General features: G+C 56.9%; 1 protein-coding gene across 1 annotated transcript; it reads left to right on the forward strand.

Annotated features, from left to right (window-relative positions):
- Window positions 1-12,511: 12,511 nt before the first annotated feature.
- IGSF8 (immunoglobulin superfamily member 8) lies at window positions 12,512-19,182 on the forward strand. The gene is made up of 7 exons (XM_037506684.2): window positions 12,512-12,732; window positions 15,555-15,932; window positions 16,576-17,037; window positions 17,351-17,758; window positions 17,946-18,359; window positions 18,634-18,764; window positions 18,930-19,182. Exons 1-6 carry the CDS (start codon window positions 12,678-12,680, stop codon window positions 18,747-18,749), a joined length of 1,833 nt encoding a protein of 610 aa, XP_037362581.1. The 5' UTR covers window positions 12,512-12,677; the 3' UTR covers window positions 18,750-18,764; window positions 18,930-19,182.
- Window positions 19,183-21,492: the final 2,310 nt, after the last annotated feature.

Below are 21,492 nucleotides of genomic sequence, written 5' to 3' on the forward strand. Positions count from 1 at the left end.
TCTGAGCCCAAAGGGAGCAAAGAAAAGAGGAGGGGGAGGCCTTCAGCTCAAAAGCCTAAGGTGCTGCAGGCTGGGCCCAGAGGGAACTCCCTACAGAGAGATTACCGGACTCTCCTCTAGAAAAGCCACTCTCAAGCCACTGGGCTCATGCCTGAATTCCCCAAATAACTGGCCCCCTCCCGGCCTGCAGTGGGATTTTCCATCACAGGGATCCGGAAGGTCACGTCCAGCTTCCGCCCTCCTTCTCCTCCTGGTTACAGCAGGAAGGGTGGGTAGAACGGTCAGACACCTTCTCCCCTGGCCCCTCAGTGACCTTGAATTTGGGCCTGGGGGAAGATAGGCAGTGGGAGGAAACAACAAGGAGAAAGTCCCTGCATACATAGGAGAGTGAGAAGTAGCTGGAACATCAGGAGAGACGTCTGGGGGAAGTCTCTAGAAAAGTAGCCACAGGTGGTCAGGTCACTCATCACTGGGCAGCTGAAGGGCAGCCTTGCCCTGGGCTGGGATGGGGAGAGGGTAATGGAATTGAGGAAGCACCTGCTCCTTAGTTCCTGGGTGGGAACCCAGGGGTCATCTCTGCGCAGCATCCTAGGACACAAGGGGGTGGGGTGGGGACACGTCAGTCCCAGAAGGTTCTGGAGTGGAGGTTCAGACTCTGGGCTCTCACAGTTTCCACATTGCCCCCCAACCCCAATCTTGCTCCTGCTGGCATTCCCAGTACTGCCCAGTCCCTCCAATGCCCTGGCTCCTGGCCCTGCAGCCAGGGCAATACCGGAAAGCACTGTGCCCTCCCTCTGCCCATACAGCCTGGCGGGGCTCCCTGCCATGCCTGGCACTGGGGCTCACATGGCCCCAAGGGCACTGCTGCTCACATGTTTGGAACTCAGACCAAAGAAGGGATGGGTCTGCCCCTCAGGGCCTGGCACCACTGAACACCTGGCCCCCAGGCGAATGCAGAGGCTCTGGGGTCCACCTCCTTCTCTTCTTGGACCTCAGCTTCCAGGACATTTCCAGTGTAGACACTTGGTCCTTTGATCCAGGAGCTTGTTAATTTCCCTGAAGGCAGCCTGGGTGTCAGTTTGGACCAAGGCCTTGGAGTAAGAGGAACAAAACAGCGCCCAAGAGACTTGAAGGTAGGAGGTAGGATGGCAGGGTGGCTGGCTGGGAGTGAGTGTGACAGTCAAAGGTCAGCAGGGGTTCAAGAGAGGGAAGGATAGGGTGGCCCTGACTCAGTCATGTGGTGGGCACAGGAAGATCTAGGAGGTAGGGGCTCGTGTGTGTGCTTGAGAGAGAGAGGGCCTGACAGAGGAATGTACTTCACACACGTGTATGCACACTTATGTGCATATACACTCTCGTGTGTGTGTGTGTGGGGGGGTAGCTGATGACTGAGGGGAGCCGATCCTGTGGGAGCCTGTGTGTGGGGAAGAGAGCATGCCAATGTACCAGTGCTGATTCTGGAGGCGTTCTCCTCAGGACACAAGAGGCTAACACTCATTCAAATGTGTGGCCATTGTACTGACAGCAGAAATACGTTGTGCACCAGTATGTGAATAGCTCTATATATGTGCAAGTACGAGCATGTTTATGTGTGTGTGAGTGTATATGTGTGTGAGTTTATATATGTCTGAGTATGCTGGTGTAAGTAGCTGGAGGGCAGGCATGTAGGCTGGTGTGGGTGTATATAAAAGTCAAGTGAGAATGTGTGTGTGTGTGTGTGCAAATGTGTGTGTTTATGTGTGCATGTGAGTGTGGCAGGAATGTGTGGTGTGTGCAAATGCATTTGAGTACACACACATGTGTGTGAGTGTGGCAGGCAGGCATGTGTGTGACCAGTGAGGGGGGCAGGTGTGGGCCAATGTGACTATACGTGAGAGTCCATGGGGAGTGTGTGTGTGAGTGTGCAAGCCTGAGTGTGATCAGTGAGAGCACGTGGGCTGGTGTGGGTGTACGTGAGAGTCCATGGGAGAGTGTGTGTGGCGGGGAGGGGGTGGGGACGGCTCAGCTGCAGATGGGCTTTCAAGGTCTCCAAGAAACAGTTTTGTTTCCTAAGTGACTGGCCTCCTGGGGCCTCCCGCCCAGACTTGAAGGTTGTTTCAAGATCATGAAAGAAGGAGGGGGAGGGAAAGGGGGAGGGCAGGAAGAACCAGGCCTATCTCCCCGAGCTGAGCTGCCGAGCTGTCGCTACCCGCCTCCGCGCCCCACTTCTCTGCCCTCGTCCAGTTTGGGCCTCTGGCCAGCCCTGCTCTCTCCCCTCTTGTGAGCAGTCCTCCCAGGGCAGGCTCGCCTCTCTTCCTCTCCTGCTCCCTTCCATTCCACTACTTTCTTCAGGGCCTGTGGTGCTCACCACCACCGAGCTTCAGGGCCCGCTGGGGGGTGTGGCTGTCTTGGAGTGACAGGGTAGAGGGAGCCTGGGAAGTCTTGCTGTGGCCGTGACAAGCGTCCAGAAAGGCACCTTGACCCCCTCTCTGTCTCAGCCCCTTCACCCTCCACACCCCACAGCAGCACTGACCAGTAATGGGAAGGTTGGGCTCACATCCCAGGAGGACTACCCAAATCCTGCTGCTGCCTCAGTTTCCCCACTGGACCACAGCATGGATGGAGTTGGGTTTCCTTTCCATCTCCCTCTTGACATCTCCCCTGATTTCTTTCTTTTCAATCTACTCAATAAATCATAAAAACCTCTTTTCTGGCTCTCTTTGTTCCGTCATCTTTAATCTTTCACCCAGATTCTTCCTATCCCTTTTGTTAAAATCACACTATAAGGAATTCAGAGAATGAAGAGGAGGTAAGGCCCCAGGAGGAATTTCTTCCATCTTGGCCTCCGCTTCCTTCGGGCATTTCCCCTTCTCACTGACCTTCCATGTTCTGTCTTGCCTAGGCACACAGGTGAGGACCCTAGGGAGGAAAAAGAATTGGACCAATGCTGTGGCCTGGCCTTGCCAGCCCTCCTCCCTGAGTGATGACCAGACCCTTCAATGCTTCTGTCTCTCCCCACCTCCCCCCATGCACCTCATGTGGCCTAAGGGCGTGTTCTTGCTGGTCAGGCCAGCTGAGATGGCTGGTGGGACCACCAGCCACCTGTATGACCTTAGGCGAGAACCTCCCCAGAAGCTCTGATGATACCCATGATCCAGGTTTCCCCCCTCTTGTGCTCAGGCTCAGTCCATGGGGTCAGGAGAAACCCCCACTGGAGGTCTGGGTTCTGGAGGAGCAGGTGCTCCAAGGCTGACCCCTGGAACTCTCAACACAGAAGCAAGGAGGCTGAGGGACTGGTATCCCACAGAACCACCAGGGAGGTGGGACAGAGTCTGGGGGTCTTCTGGGGAGAAGGATGGGGTGGAGGGAGGTAGGAGAAGCCAGTCATTTCCTGGCTGGTACTTGATCAGCAAATACCAGATTCTTGAAAAAGTGTTTGTGGGTGGTAGGGAGGAGGGGGTTAATGGGTCTTGCTAAATGCAGGGGCAGAGGTCACAGCTGGGCCCTCTGGGGTTCCTGTTTGCCTTTGATTCAATCTGGGCAGGGAGGGGGCAGCCCCAGCACCCTGAGGCAGGTTTGCTTTGGCTTAAGATCTGACCCAGCCACTGGCCCAGAGCGCCCCGCCCCCTGCTCCCCCTATCCAGAGGCAGCCTGCTTGGGCTCCAGCCTCCTCCTTCTCCACTCAAGGCCCCCATTTGGCCCAGGATTCAGCTCTGCTGTCTCAGTGGTCTGGACGCCCTGCTAGGACAGGATGCCCTGCAAACATCTGGCACTCAGGCCTGGCTTTGCTTCCTCAGAACGGGCTCCTCTGGGACTCTGGGAGTTCAGCTTTGCTGGGCCTCAGTTTCTCTGCAAACCCAGGATCCTTTTGCTCTTAGACTCCTGCACCATCAATGTTGTCAGTAGCAACTGCTCACTTCGATGCTATTTATTGTGCAGAGGGTCTGCTGCCTTCGTAGTGTGCTGGCTGCATGCTGTCCTGGAGAAGCTATTACAACCAAGGTTCCCAGACCTTTTGTCAGAAGCTCAGCCATTAGTCACAAATTTCTCCTCCTCAGTCCTTGACCTGTTCCCCCCAGGACAACCCCATCTCACATCTGTGCCTCCATTTCCACTGAGTGAGATCGAGGGGACCCAGGCTCTGCCTTCCACCGGCTGATTCTCCCATCCCACAGATACAGGGCAGGCCTGGGCAGACCACAGCATACTGGACATGGCTCTGGGCTGGACTGGAGGGAGAGGGGAGGACTCACTGTATGGTTAATTCCCCATGTAAGCTCAAATGCATGCTGGATCTCTCGACGAAAAAGTGGAGATTCTCACTCCTAGCTGTATTAAAGTCTGAGACCTGGGCCTTATCCCCAGGATCATGCTTTAACGGGCCTGAGCAGGGACCCAGCATCAGTACTTCTGAAAGGCTTGCAGATGCCTCGCTGCACTGGCAGGGCTGAGAACACTGAGCTGCACTATCCCTAAGAGCTCTCACCCAGCAGAGCAGTGAGTGAAGCTCTGAGCTGGGGACTCCAGCACTTTCTGCAAGTACTTCATTTTGTCCTCATGACTGCTCTATTTATAGGTGAGGAAACTGAGTCACAGAGATCCCAAGGTCCTTACCTAAGTAGGGAGCTGGGGTTCCAACCTTAGCAATTTGCTTCCATGAGCTGCACATGAATTCCCTTCTCCCCCATGCTGTGAGGACATAGAAAGAGATGCCCTGAGTGCTTGGCTCCAGGATACGTGATCAGGAACCCCAGAGGATAAAGGGAAGGCAAGATGCTGCCTCTGAGTATCTCTGTTGGACTGGCATGGCCAGCTGTGGTGGCACACCCCTGCACTTAGAGCGTTCTCAGCTGGAGGAGTTGGGAGGCCTTCTGGAAGGAGGCGGCACTCTAACTGGGCCTTAGCCAAGAGGTAGTATCTGGCTCTGAGAAGCAATGATGGCCTGTTCCAGGTGCAGAGGAGAGTGCGGGCGCTGGCATGGAAGTGGAGCACCTGGGCACAAAGAACAAACACAGCGCCAATGCTGGAAACAGGGCTGGAGCCGCTGGGAGGCATGGCAGCCATTCTAAATGCCACTGTTTCCTAAAACGTCTGATGACAAGACTACTCTGGGGTGCTTTTTAAAAAGAGCAGGCACATCTCTTGGACATTCTGCTACAGCAGGGCAGGGGTGGGGGAAATCTGTATCTTACCATGAAGGGAGTTTAAGAAATATGGTGTTAAGCCAAAGAGAGCCTTTTCAAAATTTTGAGCAGATAGGTAATCTCATTAAAACTGTGCTCGTGGGGGGTTCGCTGGATGGTAGGGTGTGTGTACCTGGAAAGGAGAGACCATCCAACTTGAGGGGCTGTTAGGGCTATAATTCAGGCAGAGGTGGCAAGGGCCAGGGGCAAGACTTGTGATGGCAGTGAGAAGGGACAGGGGAGGAGCTCTCTGCTGTGTTTTGGGAGTGTGTGTTCTCCTTCCTGGTGGCTTTTGGTGGCTCTTAGGACCTTGAAGGTAGAATTTTAGGATTTGGCCACTGATTGGACAGCAGGGTGGAGGAGGAAGGAGTTGGGATGGGGGTTATTGGTGCAATGTTAACAAAAATGTGGGAGAGGCGGGAAGACTGGGAGAGAAGCTATGCACTGACTCTGGAGCTTATTGAATTGAGGCGCAGCTGACAGGGCTTCCAGGTGAAGCACTCAGTGGGTGGTGGATGGGGGTGGGGCAGAGCCTGGGACAGAGGGTAGGCTGTGGGGGTCACCAGCACAGGTGACTCCGAGCCAGACAGCAGAGGAGGGCATGAGGGCTTTGGGCAGAGCCATGGCAGCACCAGGATGGAGAGGAAGGATCTGGAAAACAGGGAAGGAGACAAGCCAGGAGAAGGGGCTGAAAGCTGAGAGAGGAAAAAGTTTTCAGGGACGAAAAACTATGAGAGAGGCCAAGGGGAAATGAAGACTGGCCACTTTTGTCAAGTCAGAGGTCACTGGTGGAACCTTTGAGAAACACTGCCACAGAGGTAGAGTTTGGAAATAAACTTGTGATGGCTTCCGGGCTTGTGCCGAGGAAGCTGGGCAGTGTGCAAGTCATCCTATTCCAAGAGGACTGGGGGCTGAGGGACATTTAGAAGGTGCTCCTCGCCTCTCCTTCCCACAAGACCTTGCCACCACGCGCCCCGCTTTGATCACACACACGCTTGCTCCATCTTTGCAACAATCCTCCACAAACAAAGACATCATGATATCAGCGTGTCATTCTTGTTTCACATGGGAGGCAGGTCGGGCGGGAGAGAGTCAGTAACGGGAAGCAGGCCACCCAGCCGGAAAATCCGGGTGCCTCGGCCGCTCTGTCATCTGTTTCTGGAATCCCAGCCCCAAGGCTTTGGACTGAGCTGGGAACACAGAAGCTTATTCCACACACCAGAACACCTGACTGGCAACTCGCCTCCTCCACTCATTTCAAGGTCTGTTCTGTCCAGGCCCTGTCCCTAGGGTCACGGAGGTCCGCTGCTGGCATCCTCAGCCCCACAGCTTGGTGCCCACCGGGAGTGGGCAACCCTGGATCCCCGTCACCCTATCCTGTCAGCCAGGGGATCTGCATACCCTTGTCACTTGTCCAGGCCCCAGCTCCTCTCGTGGGTGGCTTGTCCTGCACAAGGGCAGTGTGGTGCAGAGCTGCAGTGGAGGGGGGATGGCTGGGTAAGAAATCCCAGATCTAAAGTTCCCTGGACAAACTTTAGCTTCATTTTCCTTAACAACTCTAACTCAGAGTTGCTTTGCGAATTCGAAGGCTCAGTGCACACCACCTATTATTTTCTGCCCTTGTTTTTCGATGTTCTGCCTGGGACTGTAATTTCTTTCTTAGTCGATTCCAATGTCCGGCCCTCTTCCCGCCCCAGGGATAGAATTCGACCCTCCCTAGGTTGTTTCCTGAAGGATGGAAGATTCTGGCTCTGAAACAGGAGAAGCGTTCTGTCAGCTGTGGATGGAAGTGAACAGTGTAAGACAAACTCCAGAGGGAATGACGGTGCCCACCGTGGCGGCCATCTGGCCACCGGAGAGACGGGCTCCAGCTTCCTTCCCTCTCACTCACCCACTCACTCACTCGCTTGCTCAATTACTTGGCAAATGTCTGTTGAGCCTCGACTTCTTGCCAGGCTCTGTGCGAGGTGTGGGGGCAGAGCCTCCAAGAGTTAAGTGTCCAGAGACGCGCTCAGTCAACACGAAGGGGCAGATATAAGCCCGCCTGGAACGAGGCAGGGTGGCATGCCATCGAGGGCTGAGGACAGGGTGCCACGAGCCAGAGGAGGTCACATTAGCATCAGGACACGGCCCACTCGTTCCCGTGGCGAGCCCGCTCACTCCCACCATCCCCATCTGTTTCTTTGTTGTTGTAGTCTTTATTTCTGGCTTTGTTTTCCCTTCCCTTTCCCAGTGGAGAGCCTTTGGAAAAATTCCACACTTGTTTCAGTTGGACCAGAGGAAAGGGGACTTGTCCACTCCTCAGTCGGAACAGCCGAGGGGTGCCAGGTCCCTGGAGTGTCCAGGTGTGGCCATGGAGGAGGGGGCAGTTGGAGGAGAGGGGCAGAGAAGGGTGATGTCTTGACCGAGCCTGGCTGGGTGCTCATGTGCTCTCCCAGACCTCTCCTCGAGTCCTGCGTCCTCTATCTGATGGGAGGGGGCATTTAGGACCCCTCCACACCAGAGCCACTGTGAGTCCCTGTTCCCTACCCCTCTGCCCCCTGATGCTCGAAAGCCTGGGGCATAAACTTAGAAGGGAGTCAGGCACATCATTAGCAGCCTGAGAGGGGCCCGTCTCCCCTTTCTCCAGCCTCTAACACACACACACACACACCCCTCGCACTGATCCTCTTTCCCTGGGCCTCCAGAACTGAGCACACTCATTCAGCATATATTTATTGAACATCGACTGTGTGCTAGGAATAGAAAAATTTTGAAAGGTTGCACATGGCATGTGTGTCCATGAATAAGTGTGTGGCATGTGTGTCCATGAAGAGGTGTATGTGGGGGTGTGCCTGCACATGGCATCTTCCCCACGTGAGTAATTGTGTGCTGGTTAGGGAATAATGAAGAACATTAGGAGCGGAAGTGCAGCTGTGAGACAGCTTGTGTTTGAGTTGAGGTGCTTGCTGCCTCCTGCCAACCAGGAAACCTTTGGGTGAGTGGCGTGGCCTCTTTGGCCTCTGCTACTTGTCTGCAGATCCAGCCACAACAGTATTCCACCCCCTACCCTGAGGTTGTGAGCACAGAGTGAGCGAGAGCTCGAAGAGAGCACAGAACAGCCCCCAAAACGAAGCAGGGCCTCAGGCATTTTGTAATGGTTGTTGCCTTGCTCACCCAGCTCAGAGTTGGACTGGACAAGCTCTTAAATGACCTTCTCCAAGCCTCTCTTGCTCAATCTCAGTGACTCAGGCAGCACCTGTACGAACCACCTCCTGCCCCCCAGGCTCCTTCACAGCCCACAGCCCACAGCCTGCTGTCTAGACTATGGCTTGTCTTCTGCCCTTGATCGACCCCACCTCCACCACAGCTTGCTCCAGGGAGAAAATGACGTCACGCACAGAGTGTCAGCTCTGGGTCATGCTGTGACCCATCAGTTCTCTCTTAGATGGAAATGGAGGAGGGGGACATTGGGCAGCTGGGGTGGGGTCCTGAGGCACAAGGAATAGGAACTTGTTGGGGAGGAGGATGAGGAGATCCAGCTCAGGGGTTCCATCCCTGGCATGCAGAGTGGGCGGTCGCTGGCACCCATCTGGTACAGAAATGGCAGGGCCTCCTCAGGAGTCAGGGCCCAGCTGTGCCAAATTTGCAGTGACACTGTGACTCCTCTCTTCTGGAACAGCTGTACCGCCCTCTGTGCGTAGGGCTCAAGGACGTGGGCAGGAGCGTGGGCTTAGCCAGGGCAGGGATGGTTCAGACACACACTCATGCACACATACTCACACCACTCTATGTCACACACACATAATCACAGCCGTCCGTGAGTATGCAGAGACCCGGCTGAGAAGCAAGGGGAAGAGGGTCAGTGCTAGTCCACCTGGCCCCGTGTGTGTGTCTGCCTGCGCCTGTTGTGAGGGTAAAGGTAGGTTTGCTCTACCTCTGTCTCTTTGCTTGAGCCTCTCAGCAAGTCAGCAGCGAGAACTTTCCGTGTTGGGAGGGTGGGACAATATGGCTCATGCGGGCAGTGTGGGTCAAGGTCTTGTAAACACAAACCACAGGACATTCTTGTGTGTATTGCTCAGCTTCATGCACCTGGGGTTTATTCACATTTTAAAAAGAGCTGAGTGCTGCATGTGTGTTTGTGGCATTTCTGAGCGTCTCATGAGTGTGTGTGATTGTTTTTCTGCCTCCAAGTCTGTCTGTCTATAACTGGGAGTGTGTTTCTGTGCTGGGCCCACATCTAACCTGGTCTCTAGAGAGCCCATATCCAACCAGTCCCTCTTGGAGCAGCCAGGTTCCTCCACACTCAGAAAATCCCAGGTTCAAATTCAAGTGTAACCAATCTTTGGTTACACGGGCTGGACATGCTCTCACACACCTGTTTCCTCTGGAGACACGATAGCACTAGCTTCCTGGGGTTCTGGCGAAGTTAGCTGAGACCAAGGTGTGCTTGGCGTGGGTTAGAACGCAGTGTGTTAGGGATGTGCCTGGAGAGCTGTGGTGGTGGCTGTCACATGTGATACATGTGACACCTTAGCCAGACTAGAACCTGCCTCAGGGCATAGAGTGGTTCTTAATTACCTTTAACAATGCTCAGGACACCTGGGTGGCGCCTACCTAGTGCCTTGTGGATTTAACAAACACATGAAACCCAAGACAGGTGTCTGATGTCTTCCCACAGCTGTTGGCATTCGAGGGTGGCCAGGATCTGGTGAGATCATGTGACCACAGAGCCCCGTCATCATTGTCATCTCCTCTTCCAGCCCTTTGCAATCCCAAGCTCCTCCCTCCCTCCTGTCTCCTGGTCTGAGACCCACTGACAGTCTCCTTCCTTCATCTCTGCTTCCCCCTCCGAGAGTGCTGGCTAAGGTGCAGGGAAATGTGTTTGGGGCCAGAAGATGCTCTCAGTGCACACAACACAACTCTTGTAGTGTGTTTGTGACTGTTGTGTGTGAGAGACTGTGTGTGCGCTCGCGCCAGCATGCTTGGGTTCTGTTGGGGGTTGATGTCTCTGCAGGAAGCGCCTCTGCCTTATGCTGGCACATGCATGCATATGTGAGCAGCCTCGTGCCTGGGTTTCACATCCTCCCCCCAAGTTTCCAGTTACATAAGCATCTGCCATGCCCGGCCTGGACTGAGGGCGCCCCCTGCTGGAGCCTCTGAAACTAAGTCTGGGAAGAACGCGTTGGGGAGGCTGAGTCTCCCAGGGGCTCCTCCTGGCAACAGACCCTGTCTGGCTCTCAACACCTACCTACCTGTTCCTGCTCCCTCTAACCCTAGCCAGATCGGGTTCTCAGCTGCCTGAGTGTCTCTTGTGCAACAGCATAGTGGGATCGGTTATTACTTGCTTATGATGTGTCTTCCTGGCACTCCCATGTATCACGATGGCAGCGTTCATGTGGGCTCTCCAGGCCACTGTACAAACCTGGCCCAATCAATATGTGTGGAATGAATGAGTTTATAGGATGAACAGGCTTGGGAGGAGACACAGTGAGTTATGGGGAGGTTTAGGGCTTTGGGGGCAAATAAACCCGGGTTCCTCATTCCTTGCCACTTAAAAGCTGGGTGACCTTTGGCAAAATGCTTAACCCCTCTGAGCCTCAGATTTCTCCTGTGTTAAATGACACCACCTGGGAAAATCTCTGTAGAGACTAGAGACTAAAAAGGGCCTCCTTATTGTGCTGGCATCCCATAAAAGGCCTCATTATCATGGTGATTGGCAATATCCCTCATCTCTCAAGCCTCAAGAAGGCATTATGTCCACTACACTTGCAAATAACAGGAGTGTTTTCATCCAAAATTTCCCCTGTGGCTTTTAGTTTTCACACAGCTCTGTCTGGCCTGTGAATGGGTTTAAGATGAAATGGATCTGGAGACATGGGAGTGAACAGGCACCTGCTGCCCCCTGCTGAGTTGGAGGGGATGGTCACCTCCAAGTTTCTCTGGTCTCTCTCTGAATAGAAAGTCCAGGCAGGCCTGGTTGGACCTATGCCCCTTCCTCCTCTGACCCCAGTTTACTCCTCTGAAAAAGGGATGAAGGGGGTGAGCGGGAGGGTGGGGGGCTGAATGGGGCCAGATGGGCTGCTAGGGTCATCTCCCATGGTTGCCACTTTACCAGCCTTAGCTTTGCAGACCTGGCTGAACCTCCCCTCATTCTGGTCCTATCTTCTGCACAGACAAAGGAATCAGAGGCTGGGAAGCAAGCTCTTCCAAGATCCAGTCTCCATGGCCAGCCCACCTTTCCAAGGACAGAGTCTCTCCTCCTGGAACTAGCGACCTCTCACTTTTAAATCATATTTTAAAACTGACCCCAAACAAAACCCCATTTATTTCGTGCAATACTGGACCAGCACCTTAAGTACATTATCTCAGTTGTCACCTGACCCGTTGGGGCTTCCCAGCTCAATCTTCAGACAAGAAAACTGAGGGTGAAAAAAGAAAAGAAAACAAAGGATGGAGGTTAAGCAACTTGATGGGATCACCGACCAGGAAGCACTGTTGCCCAGAGGCCACTCCGCAGCCACTGCTCCGCCTCTGCGGCGGGGGCGGCCCGCCGTTGCCAGTAACTTTTCCCGAGGCGGCGACACAGGTGCCCTTTCACCGCGGGAGCGGCACGCGGTCTCCAGCGACCTTGCGAAAGTCCTCGTGCCGGCCAGTCCCACGGGGGCAGTGCTGCGCGCGGCCTGGCAGGCGGGAGCTCCAGCATATGGCGCAAACGCTGCACTTCAAGTGCTCAACCAGGCACCCCCCCAACCCGCGCTCCACACCCGACTTTCAGGGAAAGTTGGGGTGGGGGCGTGCTGGAGTTAGGAGAGTCCTTGGGGTGGGTTGAACTCGGAGTGGGAGGCAATTTGGTTGAGCCCAGGGGCCGCCAGTCTGCCCCAGCTGGGGTCAGGAGTTGGGGGGCTGGGAATCAGGGCGGGCCAGGACCGGAGTTCGGGAGCGGCCAGGTGTCAGGACCAAGGGTTCCGGGCAGGGTCAGGGACCTGGGTTCAGGGTCAGGACGTCAGTGCGCTGGGGCGGGGTGAGGGTGGAGTTGGGCATCCAGCCTGGGTTCGAAACCCCAGGCCTGGAGCCCGGGTGGGGCGGGGCCAGAGTCCAGGGGCGGGGCTTAGGGCCAGAGGCGGGGCTTGGAGCTCCCGTGGAGCGGGGCTGGGGGCGGGGCGGGGCCGAGCAGGCGGGGCGGGGCGGGGCCAGAGTCGGAGGGGCTCGCGGGCAGGCGGCCAGAGGCGGGGCGGGGGCCGGGGCGGGGCGGGGCGGGCCCGGGGCGGGGCGGGCCGAGAGGCGGGCCGGGAGGCGGGCTGCGGGCGGGGCCGGGCGGGAGGGGCGGTCTTCCGAGTCGCGGGCGGGCGGAAGCGGCGAGAGGAGGCGGGAGGAGGGAGGGGAGCTGGCAGCTCCCGCTCGGCTCGGCCAGCCTCGCGCACCCCCGCCTCGCTGCTCCGCTTCGTGCCCCCACCCGGGCATGCGCCCCCCGAGCCCCCGGCAACCCCGAGCCCACGCCGACCCCCGCAGCCCCCCTAGAACCGGCCCCGCAGCATGGGCGCCCTGGACCCCGCGGCGCCGCCGCTGCTGCTACTGCTGCTGATGCTGGGTAAGTGCGGCCCCGCCCGGCCCCCCAGGCAGGTGCCTGCCTTGCCATCCGGAGCCCTCGCACCCCTTTCTCCGTTGGGCGCCTCCCCCTGGGCTCGGCGCTCAACTGCCCTTTGTGGCCGCCTGGGGCCGGTCCTGGGAGGCTAAGGTTCCCCAGCTCTAGGCCCCGGGCGGGGCGCGGGAGGACGCACCCCTTGGCTCCCGGGGACAGCCAGACCTCTGGACAGTGTCCACTTCTCAGCGTTGCACACGCAGGGCCTAGGGTTCTACTCCCGTGCCTCAGACTTAGCTGCAGGCCCAGCTCTGGGTGCCCGCCCTGCGTGGGCAGTGCCTGTTGGTCTTCCTAATTGCCCGGTCTTGGCTGGAGGCCAAGGGGCCGGTAGTGCTCTTTGAAGTCTTTCCTAATTACCCTATCCCCCCCACCCCTGCCACCACCATCTGAAGCTAGGGTCAGTTCCCTCTCTCGCCCCCCTACCCTGGGTGGGTTCCCTCTCTCAGATGACACTTGGCTCTGTGGTCAGCCACCAAGTGTCACACCTCTTATCCTGGTTTCCTTACCCTAAGAGAAACTGGGATACATGGAGACAGGTGCAGGGACCTCCAAGCACCCTGTATCTGTTGTGGTGCGTGTTCATGGTGGAATATTCTGGTCCACTCTCCATGAATGCATGAAGACAGTGGGATTGTTTTGGCCTGAAGTGGAGGGCTCCCTGTAGGAGGTGGTCAGGGGAGATTATGGCATGGGGACAGTGAGACTGCTGGTGTTGATGTTCAGGAGACTCAAGGCCTTGAAATGAGTGCTGTCAGACTAGGGGTGGAGAGTGGTCTTGCTGCCAGGACTCAGAGCTGTCAGTCAAGGCACAGGATGACGCAGTTCAGTGTCTGCTTCTAGACCACAAGCTTATCCTTGGGGCCCTGGGCCCTGGGGGACTAGAAAGAGACCTCTCCTTGGGGCCCTGGCAGGAGGCAGGAGGCTGTTTAAAGGAAGGAGCCTTGGGGTGGTTGCCTAGCACTTGCTTGCTTTCCCCTGTGGGCAGCTAGGAGCAGAGATGAGCTGGGGTTGGGGTGGGGTGAGTGGGGAGTGGTGCACAGAGCCTGAGGAGCTGCTGAGACAGAGTGCCCACTGCTTCAGTTGCAGATGAAGCAAAGGGAGTAATTGCCCCAGAGAACATAACTAGGGAGGGTTGGGTGTTGAATCCAAATCAGTATGAATCCAAAGCAGATCTCTCCTCCCTGTTCTTTATTAGCACAGAGGGAACCTGGCTGACAGAGGGCTCCCTGGCTGCTGGTTTCCTAGGGCAGTGGAGTGGCTTTCCCATGAGGATTTCTGGGAATCAGCAATTGTAGAGCCAAGAAGGTGGGAGTGGGCCCTTTTGAGCAGTCTTCCCGGAGGCCTCTAGGGAAGGTGTCTGCTGTCTTTGCCATCACCCTGATTATGAAACACCCTGGGGCAGGAATGACCTGAGTCACAACTCCATCCCTGGCAGAGCTTGGAGCTCCTGTTCTCCTCCAGCATGGAAACTGAGGCCTGGGAAGTGAAGAGACACTGGGCCCATCGCCTGTGCTGGAGCCTGGGCTTCCTGATGTCCAGCTTGTGCTCTGGACACGTGTCCTTCCCCCGTGACTCAGTTACAGGAAGAAGGGGCCAAGGGCCCTTCTGGGTGAGACAGTCAAGGGGAGCTCTGGAGGAACTGGAGGACAGAGTTGAAGCACAGACTCTTGCGGTTCAGCCCCTGCAGGGATGTGTGGGTGTGCTCCTTAGGTAAAGTTCTGGTTGGTGAGGTCACCCCTTCAGGCTTTGGGCTTCACCACCTTCCTCCCAAGCTTATTCCCTCTGTAGGGACACCTGGATGCCACGTAAGACAGGAGGATCTTGCCCAAGACTTTATAGCTTCCCGCCTTACTTTTCTCTCCTATAAAATGGAGGCAGAAGGTTAACACAGCCCTGCTTACTTTCTGGGGTGCTGTGATCTCATGTAGTAACAGCACTGTAGAGGGGTGCAGAAGAAATGGAAGAAATTGAGCTCTCTGAGGTCACCAGGAGGGGCGGGGGAGGGTGAAGGTTTTGGCCTTCCCAGGTGGGAAGGGGCTTCTGGGGGTTAGGGCCTCCCCACTTAAGAGAGCTTTATGTAAATGACTGTACGTCATATGCAAATGAAGGCTTTGTTAAGGAGCTGGGGGACTCTGTGCCTCAGCTGGCACTGGGAAGATCGACAGGCACTTGGGGAGGGGATTGTCCACCCCAGAGCTGAGCAGGGGCTAGTTCTCACCGCCTGAGCGCCAGCTGCCAGGCTGTCCTATGGGTGGGAGAAGCAGTGAGCTCACCACACAGCTGGATGGGGCAGACACTGTGTGGTGAGAACAACTGCTCTGTGCCGCCCAGTGCGGACCACGGGCTCCATTGTCTGAGTCCCCTGGCCCAGGTGACACAGCTGAGCCAACCGGCACTTCTGAACAAGATTATGCCAGCTACCCTCCAGTTAAAGAGAGGGATCTGTGGTCTTGGAACCTCTAGATAGATGACTCCCCCTGACTATGCCCTGAAGGAGAACCACAGAGACTTGGGAGTAGGGGATCAGGGGAGGAAACCAGGACAGTTGGAATGAGGAAGCTTAGATCTGGAAGCAGCTGGCTCCAGTCTGCCCTCAGGGGTTAAGGCAAAGCTGGATCTGCCTCTTCTCCAAGCACCTTTGCCCTGTTCTCAGAAGCTGGGGGCCAGCTTTCCTCAGATTTCCTTTCCCTTTACGGTGGGGGTCAGGCATGCTGCTGGGGAGGAAGCAAATGAGGACCAGACATCCCCACCTTTGCCTTCCTTCCCTACAGGAGTTGGGTGCTGGGCCCGGGAGGTGCTGGTCCCTGAGGGGCCCTTATACCGTGTGGCTGGCACTGCCGTCTCCATCTCCTGCAATGTCACCGGCTATGATGGCCCAGCCCAGCAGGACTTCGAGTGGTTCCTCTACAGACCTGAGGCCCCAGAGGCTGCGCTGGGCATCGTCAGCACTAGGGATGCCCGATTCTCCTATGCGGTCTTTGGACCCCGCGTGGCATCCGGGGAGGTGCAAGTACAGCGTGTGCAGGGCGATGCAGTGGTGCTCAGGATCGCCCGCCTGCAGGCCCAGGATGCCGGCATTTATGAGTGCTACACCCCCTCCACTGATGCCCACTACCTGGGCAGCTACAGTGGCAAGGTGGAGTTGAGAGGTACGTGTGCTGGCTGGGGTGCCACTCCCCACAGGTAGAAAGCCAGAGCTTGGGAGGGACCTGTCCAGCCACCCCCCAGGTTTGCTGTCTGAGGAACCTGAGGCCCAAAGAGGTGAGGTGCTTGCCCAGAGTCACCCAACAAGTCGATGACTGGCAGAGGACCCTAGCCCAGGTCTCCTTCCAGCTCATTGTGCTCTGTCTGTTGAGCTGCCTCCTGGCTGGGTGTCCTTAAGCTTATTAGTACCCTGGCCATTTCTCTGCAGGGTGAACAAGCTCCAGATCTAGAGGGGGAGGTACAGAAAGCAGAAGTGGAGGGGAAGGAGTTGGGCTACATGCCATTCTTGCTCTCTTAAGTTCTTTTGTTTTCAGAGAAGGATGACAGCCACTTTTCTGAGTATTTTACATAGGGGTCAAGCCCAAACATGAGGATGAGTAGGTGATAGGCTGGTTCTGTGAAATTCAACAAGTATTTATTGAGCAGATAGTATGTGCCCAGTGCTGTTGGCACCATTGGGTTATAGAAGAAGTACCACCATGTGGAACCTTTGCCTTCCTGGAGCTCTATTTAGGGAAATCTGTAAACATGGGACGCAGTGATGGGGGGGCAACCCTCAGCCCACCTCACCCCAGCTATTGTCTCCAGTTCTTCCAGACTTGCTGCAGGTGGCGGCCACTCCCCCAGGGCCCCGAGGCCGCCAGGCCCCAACATCACCCCCTCGCCTGACGGTACATGAGGGGCAGGAGCTGGCTCTTGGCTGCCTGGCACGGACAAGCACACAGCAGCACACACACCTGGCTGTGTCCTTTGGGCGGGCAGTGCCTGAGGCACCTGTGGGACGACCCACGCTGCAGGAAGTAGTGGGACTCCGGCCCAACCTGGCCGTGGAGGCTGGTGCTCCCTATGCTGAGCGATTGGCTGCTGGGGAGCTCAGGCTGAGCAAGGAGGGGACTGAGCGCTACCGCATGGTGGTGGGGGGTGCCCAGGCTGATGACGCAGGCACCTACCATTGCACAGCAGCTGAGTGGATCCAGGACCCTGATGGTAGCTGGGCCCAGATCGCTGAGAAGAGGGCTGTCCTGGCCCACGTGGATGTACAGACGCTATGTGAGCACCATATACCCTAACGAGGGGTCAAGGGGAGGGTGTCCCAGTGGGCATCATGGCTGCAAGAGTGCAAAACAGACATCGTCTGACTCACCGGGAGTCCCCCTTCTCTAGTCACAAGCATTGTCCCTGTTCAACCCAGGATGTTTTCTCTGTTTAGAAATGGGGTGTGGGTCTGGTGTGGGGAATGGTCCTGCTCTGAGGGGCAGGCAAGAGTCTCCAAGTTGCTGCTGTCAAGGCAGAAGCTACAGTTGGAGACTAGAGGCTCTGTGCCCCTCCTGCCTTCATGACATCCCTCCCTCTTATGTTTCAGCCAGCCAGCTGGCGGTGGCAGTGGGCCCCGGGGAGCGACGCATCGGCCCCGGGGAGCCACTGGAACTGCTGTGCAACGTGTCAGGGGCGCTGCCCCCACAGGGCCGTCATGCTGCCTACTCTGTGGGCTGGGAGATGGCCCCTGCAGGAGCACATGGGCCTGGCCGCCTGGTAGCCCAGCTGGACACGGAGGGCGTGGGGAGCCTGGGCCCTGGCTACGAGGGCCGGCACATTGCCATGGAGAAGGTGGCATCCAGGACCTACCGGCTGCGGCTGGAGGCTGCCAGGCCCGGTGATGCGGGTACCTACCGTTGCCTCGCCAAGGCCTACGTTCGAGGAACTGGGGCCCGACTTCGGGAGGCTGCCAGTGCCCGCTCCCGGCCCCTCCCTGTGCACGTGCGGGAGGAAGGTAAGGATGGGGCCTCGACAGGGTTGGGCACAGAACGCTTTTCCTTTTTCTCTGTTGCTCTCCCCTCCATCACCAGCTCCATGCCTCTATCCTGCAACCCTCCTCTTGGGGGAACACCCTGGTTTCCTGGGGTGTTGCTTGGACAGCCTCTGACCTTCGTCCTCTGTCTTTATACTTGGCTCTGCAGGTGTGGTGCTAGAGGCTGTGGCGTGGCTCTCTGGAGGGACTGTGTACCGAGGGGAAACAGCCTCCCTGCTCTGCAACATCTCAGTGCGGGGTGGCCCCCCTGGGCTGCGACTGGCTGCCAGCTGGTGGGTGGAGCGGCCAGAAGAGGGGGAGCTGAGCTTGGCCCCTGCCCAGCTGGTAGGGGGTGTGGGCCAGGATGGAGTGGCAGAGCTGGGGGTCCGGCCTGGAGGAGGCCCAGTCAGCGTGGAGCTGGTGGGGCCAAGATGCCATCGGCTGAGGCTGCACAGCTTGGGACCTGAGGACGAGGGCGTGTACCACTGTGCCCCCAGTGCCTGGGTGCAGCATGCGGACTACAGTTGGTACCAGGCAGGCAGCACACGCTCGGGACCTGTCACCATCTATCCCTACACTCATGGTGAGCACCCTGCCCCCTCACACCTTCCCCATTTGTGGCTCCTCTTTCCATCCATCCACCTGCTCCCATTTGTTGCACATCACTCCATTCCAAGGCCTTAAATCCCTGCCTTCGGCCCCTTGGTGTCCCTGATTGAATGATGGTTGCTGAGTGTCGGGGCGGGAGGTGAGGGTGGTGTAGTCGGGAGGAGGTGTAACTCGGCCTGCTGGAGAAATGCTGTAGACAGCTGTGAAGGACGGCAGCATGCACTAAACAGTCATCCTCTCCCACCCAGCCCTGGACACCCTGTTGCTGCCCCTGCTGGTGGGTACAGGGGTAGCCCTAGTCACTGGCGCCACTGTCCTGGGCACCATCACCTGCTGCTTCATGAAGAGGCTGCGGAAGCGGTGATCCCTCACTCTTCAGGTGAGGGAAAAGACCTCCCCACCTTCACTTCCCAATCCTGGGATGAGCTCTCCCTTCCCGTGCCTCTGGGGAGCAGCAGCCAGCTCTGTCTGCAGGGGCCTGCTGAGGGTGAGGGCCGGAACTGTGCCCCACAGCCTCTCTCCTTAGTCTATACTGTCTCTCCAGTTCTGCAGGTGTTGACTGTCTCCCGGTACGCTCCCACCACCTCTGGTTGCCTGGATACTCTCCCCCCCCAACCTTGCCCTTTAATTTATTTGACCAACCCTGACCCAGGGGGATCCTGGCCCTCTCCCCACTTCTTCCTTCCCCACTTCCTTCCCCTGGCCTTCTGTTCTTGGTCTCGTAACCTGCCCGCAGGCAGGCCATTCCCTTTCCCAGAAATAGTTTTTCTAAAATGTGAATAAATTTGTTTTCTAAAACCGAGGGCTGGCTGTGTCTTCCCTGCTGGAGGCTACAAAAAGGCTGGGGTGGGTAGCAGAGGTGGTTGGGGGTTGACAGCTATTCTGGACGACCCAGGCCTCTCTTCTACAACAAACACCATCTGGCCTCCGTGGGCCGTGCCACCCACCCCAGGGGGGGACACCTGGGTCCCATCTGCCTTCTGAGCTGTCAGTGTCTTACCAAGGCCTGTGGGGACTCCTACTCGAACTGGGCCCCAAAGAGGGCGGGGAGTTCCAGCTGAGCTTGCCACCCCCTACCCCAGTCTTCTTGCCAGAACAGGTGGGCCTTTTAGGGCCAGGGCCCTTTTCTGAGTTCCCCACACTGCTTGGCTTGCCTCATTCGTCTGGTCCAGGTTGGTTCACCCCTCCACGCATGCCCCCACCCCCATCCCGGCCTCAGCCTTTTCTTCCCATTGTCTTTACTCTCTGGCAGCAGCAGAAGAGCAGCCCAGAATACAGCTGGGTACCAGGAAGGCAGCAGTCAGGGGCCCACAAGCTCTGTCCACCTGACCCCACAACCCACACTCACCCCCAGGCGTCACCTCATGCCCCTCCTGTGCCCAGAGGTCCCGGAAGTTGTCTCTACCAGAAGATCCTCTGACCTGGAATCTTCACTGCAGTGTACCTAAGAAGCACCCAGTCTACCTCCTTTAGTTCAGTCATTGAAACATTTATTGAGCATTGCTAGTTTGCTAAGTGTCGTTTTTACAGATGGGGAAACTGAGGCCCAGAGAAATGATGTGCTTTGCCCAGAGTCCTAGAGCTGACTGGTGACAGTATCAGGGCTGGATCCTTGATCTCAAGACTCTTGGCACCTCAGTGCCTGCCCATTCAGGTGATGGGTTTCCTGCCAAGGGAGTGTGGCTATGAGCAGCCACCCCTCCTGCCAGCTTCACCTGTTTCTCTGAAACAGACCATATGGCTCCCTGCCCACATTCCAACACCTTTTCTTGGGGGAACAGCTGATTTAAGCATTCAGGGGTGACCACATCTGGCTGATGGTGGCCCAGGTAGCCCTGTGACCCAGGCAAAGACCACCTCTGGGTCATGAGCCACCTGGGCTCCCTCTTCTCCCCTTTCTGCTCCAGGGTTACTGTGTTCTACTAGACCCTGCCCCCCTCCCACACCCCACCCCCGCCCCCGCCCCACGCATGCAGCCGGTAAGCCGCTCTCCCAAGGGTCAGATGGGAGTGGGTGGAGCCAGGCCAGACTGAGGTCCCTGCGCCAGGCGCTATAAGTCCTCTCAGGAGGACACCTTGGTCCCCTCCACCTAAGCCCTCTCCACTTGCCATTGGTCCCCCCACCATTCTGAGGGCTTCCCCAAGTGACTAGGATGCCACCAGGAAGAGGTATATGGGACAGGGTTGTGTCTCCAGAGGCTCCTATCCTCATTGGACAGACAGATATCACAGAAGTTTGGAGTCCTCATGTCTCACACATTTCCTCCCACATTCGCTCTTGCCCTTAAGTTCTGTGAGTGACCTCCTGACTGCTTCCTCTCCTCTAGCTGCCTCCTCATCTTCCCAAATACCAGCCCCAGTTTGTCTCTGTCCCATTTTCAGTGACAGCAGTTTCTGGACTCAGAGTTAAACTCTTCAGCCTGTGTTTTGGGATCTCCTGTCCCCAACAGCATCCTCAGTATCTGCTTCCTTGGGCCCACCTCCTTAGAGCAGTGGTTCTCAAAGTGTGGTCCCTGTTCAGTAGCATCAACAAGACCCATGTAAGAGACTCACATTTTTGGTCCCCATGCCAGACCTACTGAGTCAGACACTCTGGGGAGGGGACCACAGTCTGTCTTACAAGCCCCCCAGGTGATGCTGACTCAGTCTGGTTTTATACCTGTCGGCTTACAGCCTGACTGGTGCCTTGCTCGACCCAGCTTTCTGATCACCAATACTTTCCACCCCCAGCTTGCAGGGGTTGCTTGGGCCCAAGTTTGTACCATGCCCTGTGATATGGCCACAGGCATATTTCTTCCCAAATATGTACTGTTTTCCAAGAAAAGAGGCAGGTCCCTGAGTGTCCACATGCAGCAATGGGTCAGTGCTTGTACCTAGGTCACCCAGTGAACAATGGACAGCCAGTGAGCACTCCGAGTGATCCCTCTCACTGTGCCCCCAGACAAGACCTGCTTCCCCAAGCCAGTTCTCTCGTAAACTCACTTTCTCTTCTCTCCCCAGCCCTTCCTTTTCTGAACCCCTGCCCTCCTGCCTCAGCAGGGGCACCTAGGGGACCCCATTCCATGTCTGAAAGCAGTCACCTTGTTTTCCTTCCCAGGCCCTGCCAAC

Source organism: Talpa occidentalis, unplaced genomic scaffold (assembly GCF_014898055.3).
Source record: "Talpa occidentalis isolate TD23 unplaced genomic scaffold, MPIMG_talOcc4v2.1 talOcc4.12, whole genome shotgun sequence".
NCBI classification, from domain to species: domain Eukaryota; kingdom Metazoa; phylum Chordata; class Mammalia; order Eulipotyphla; family Talpidae; genus Talpa; species Talpa occidentalis.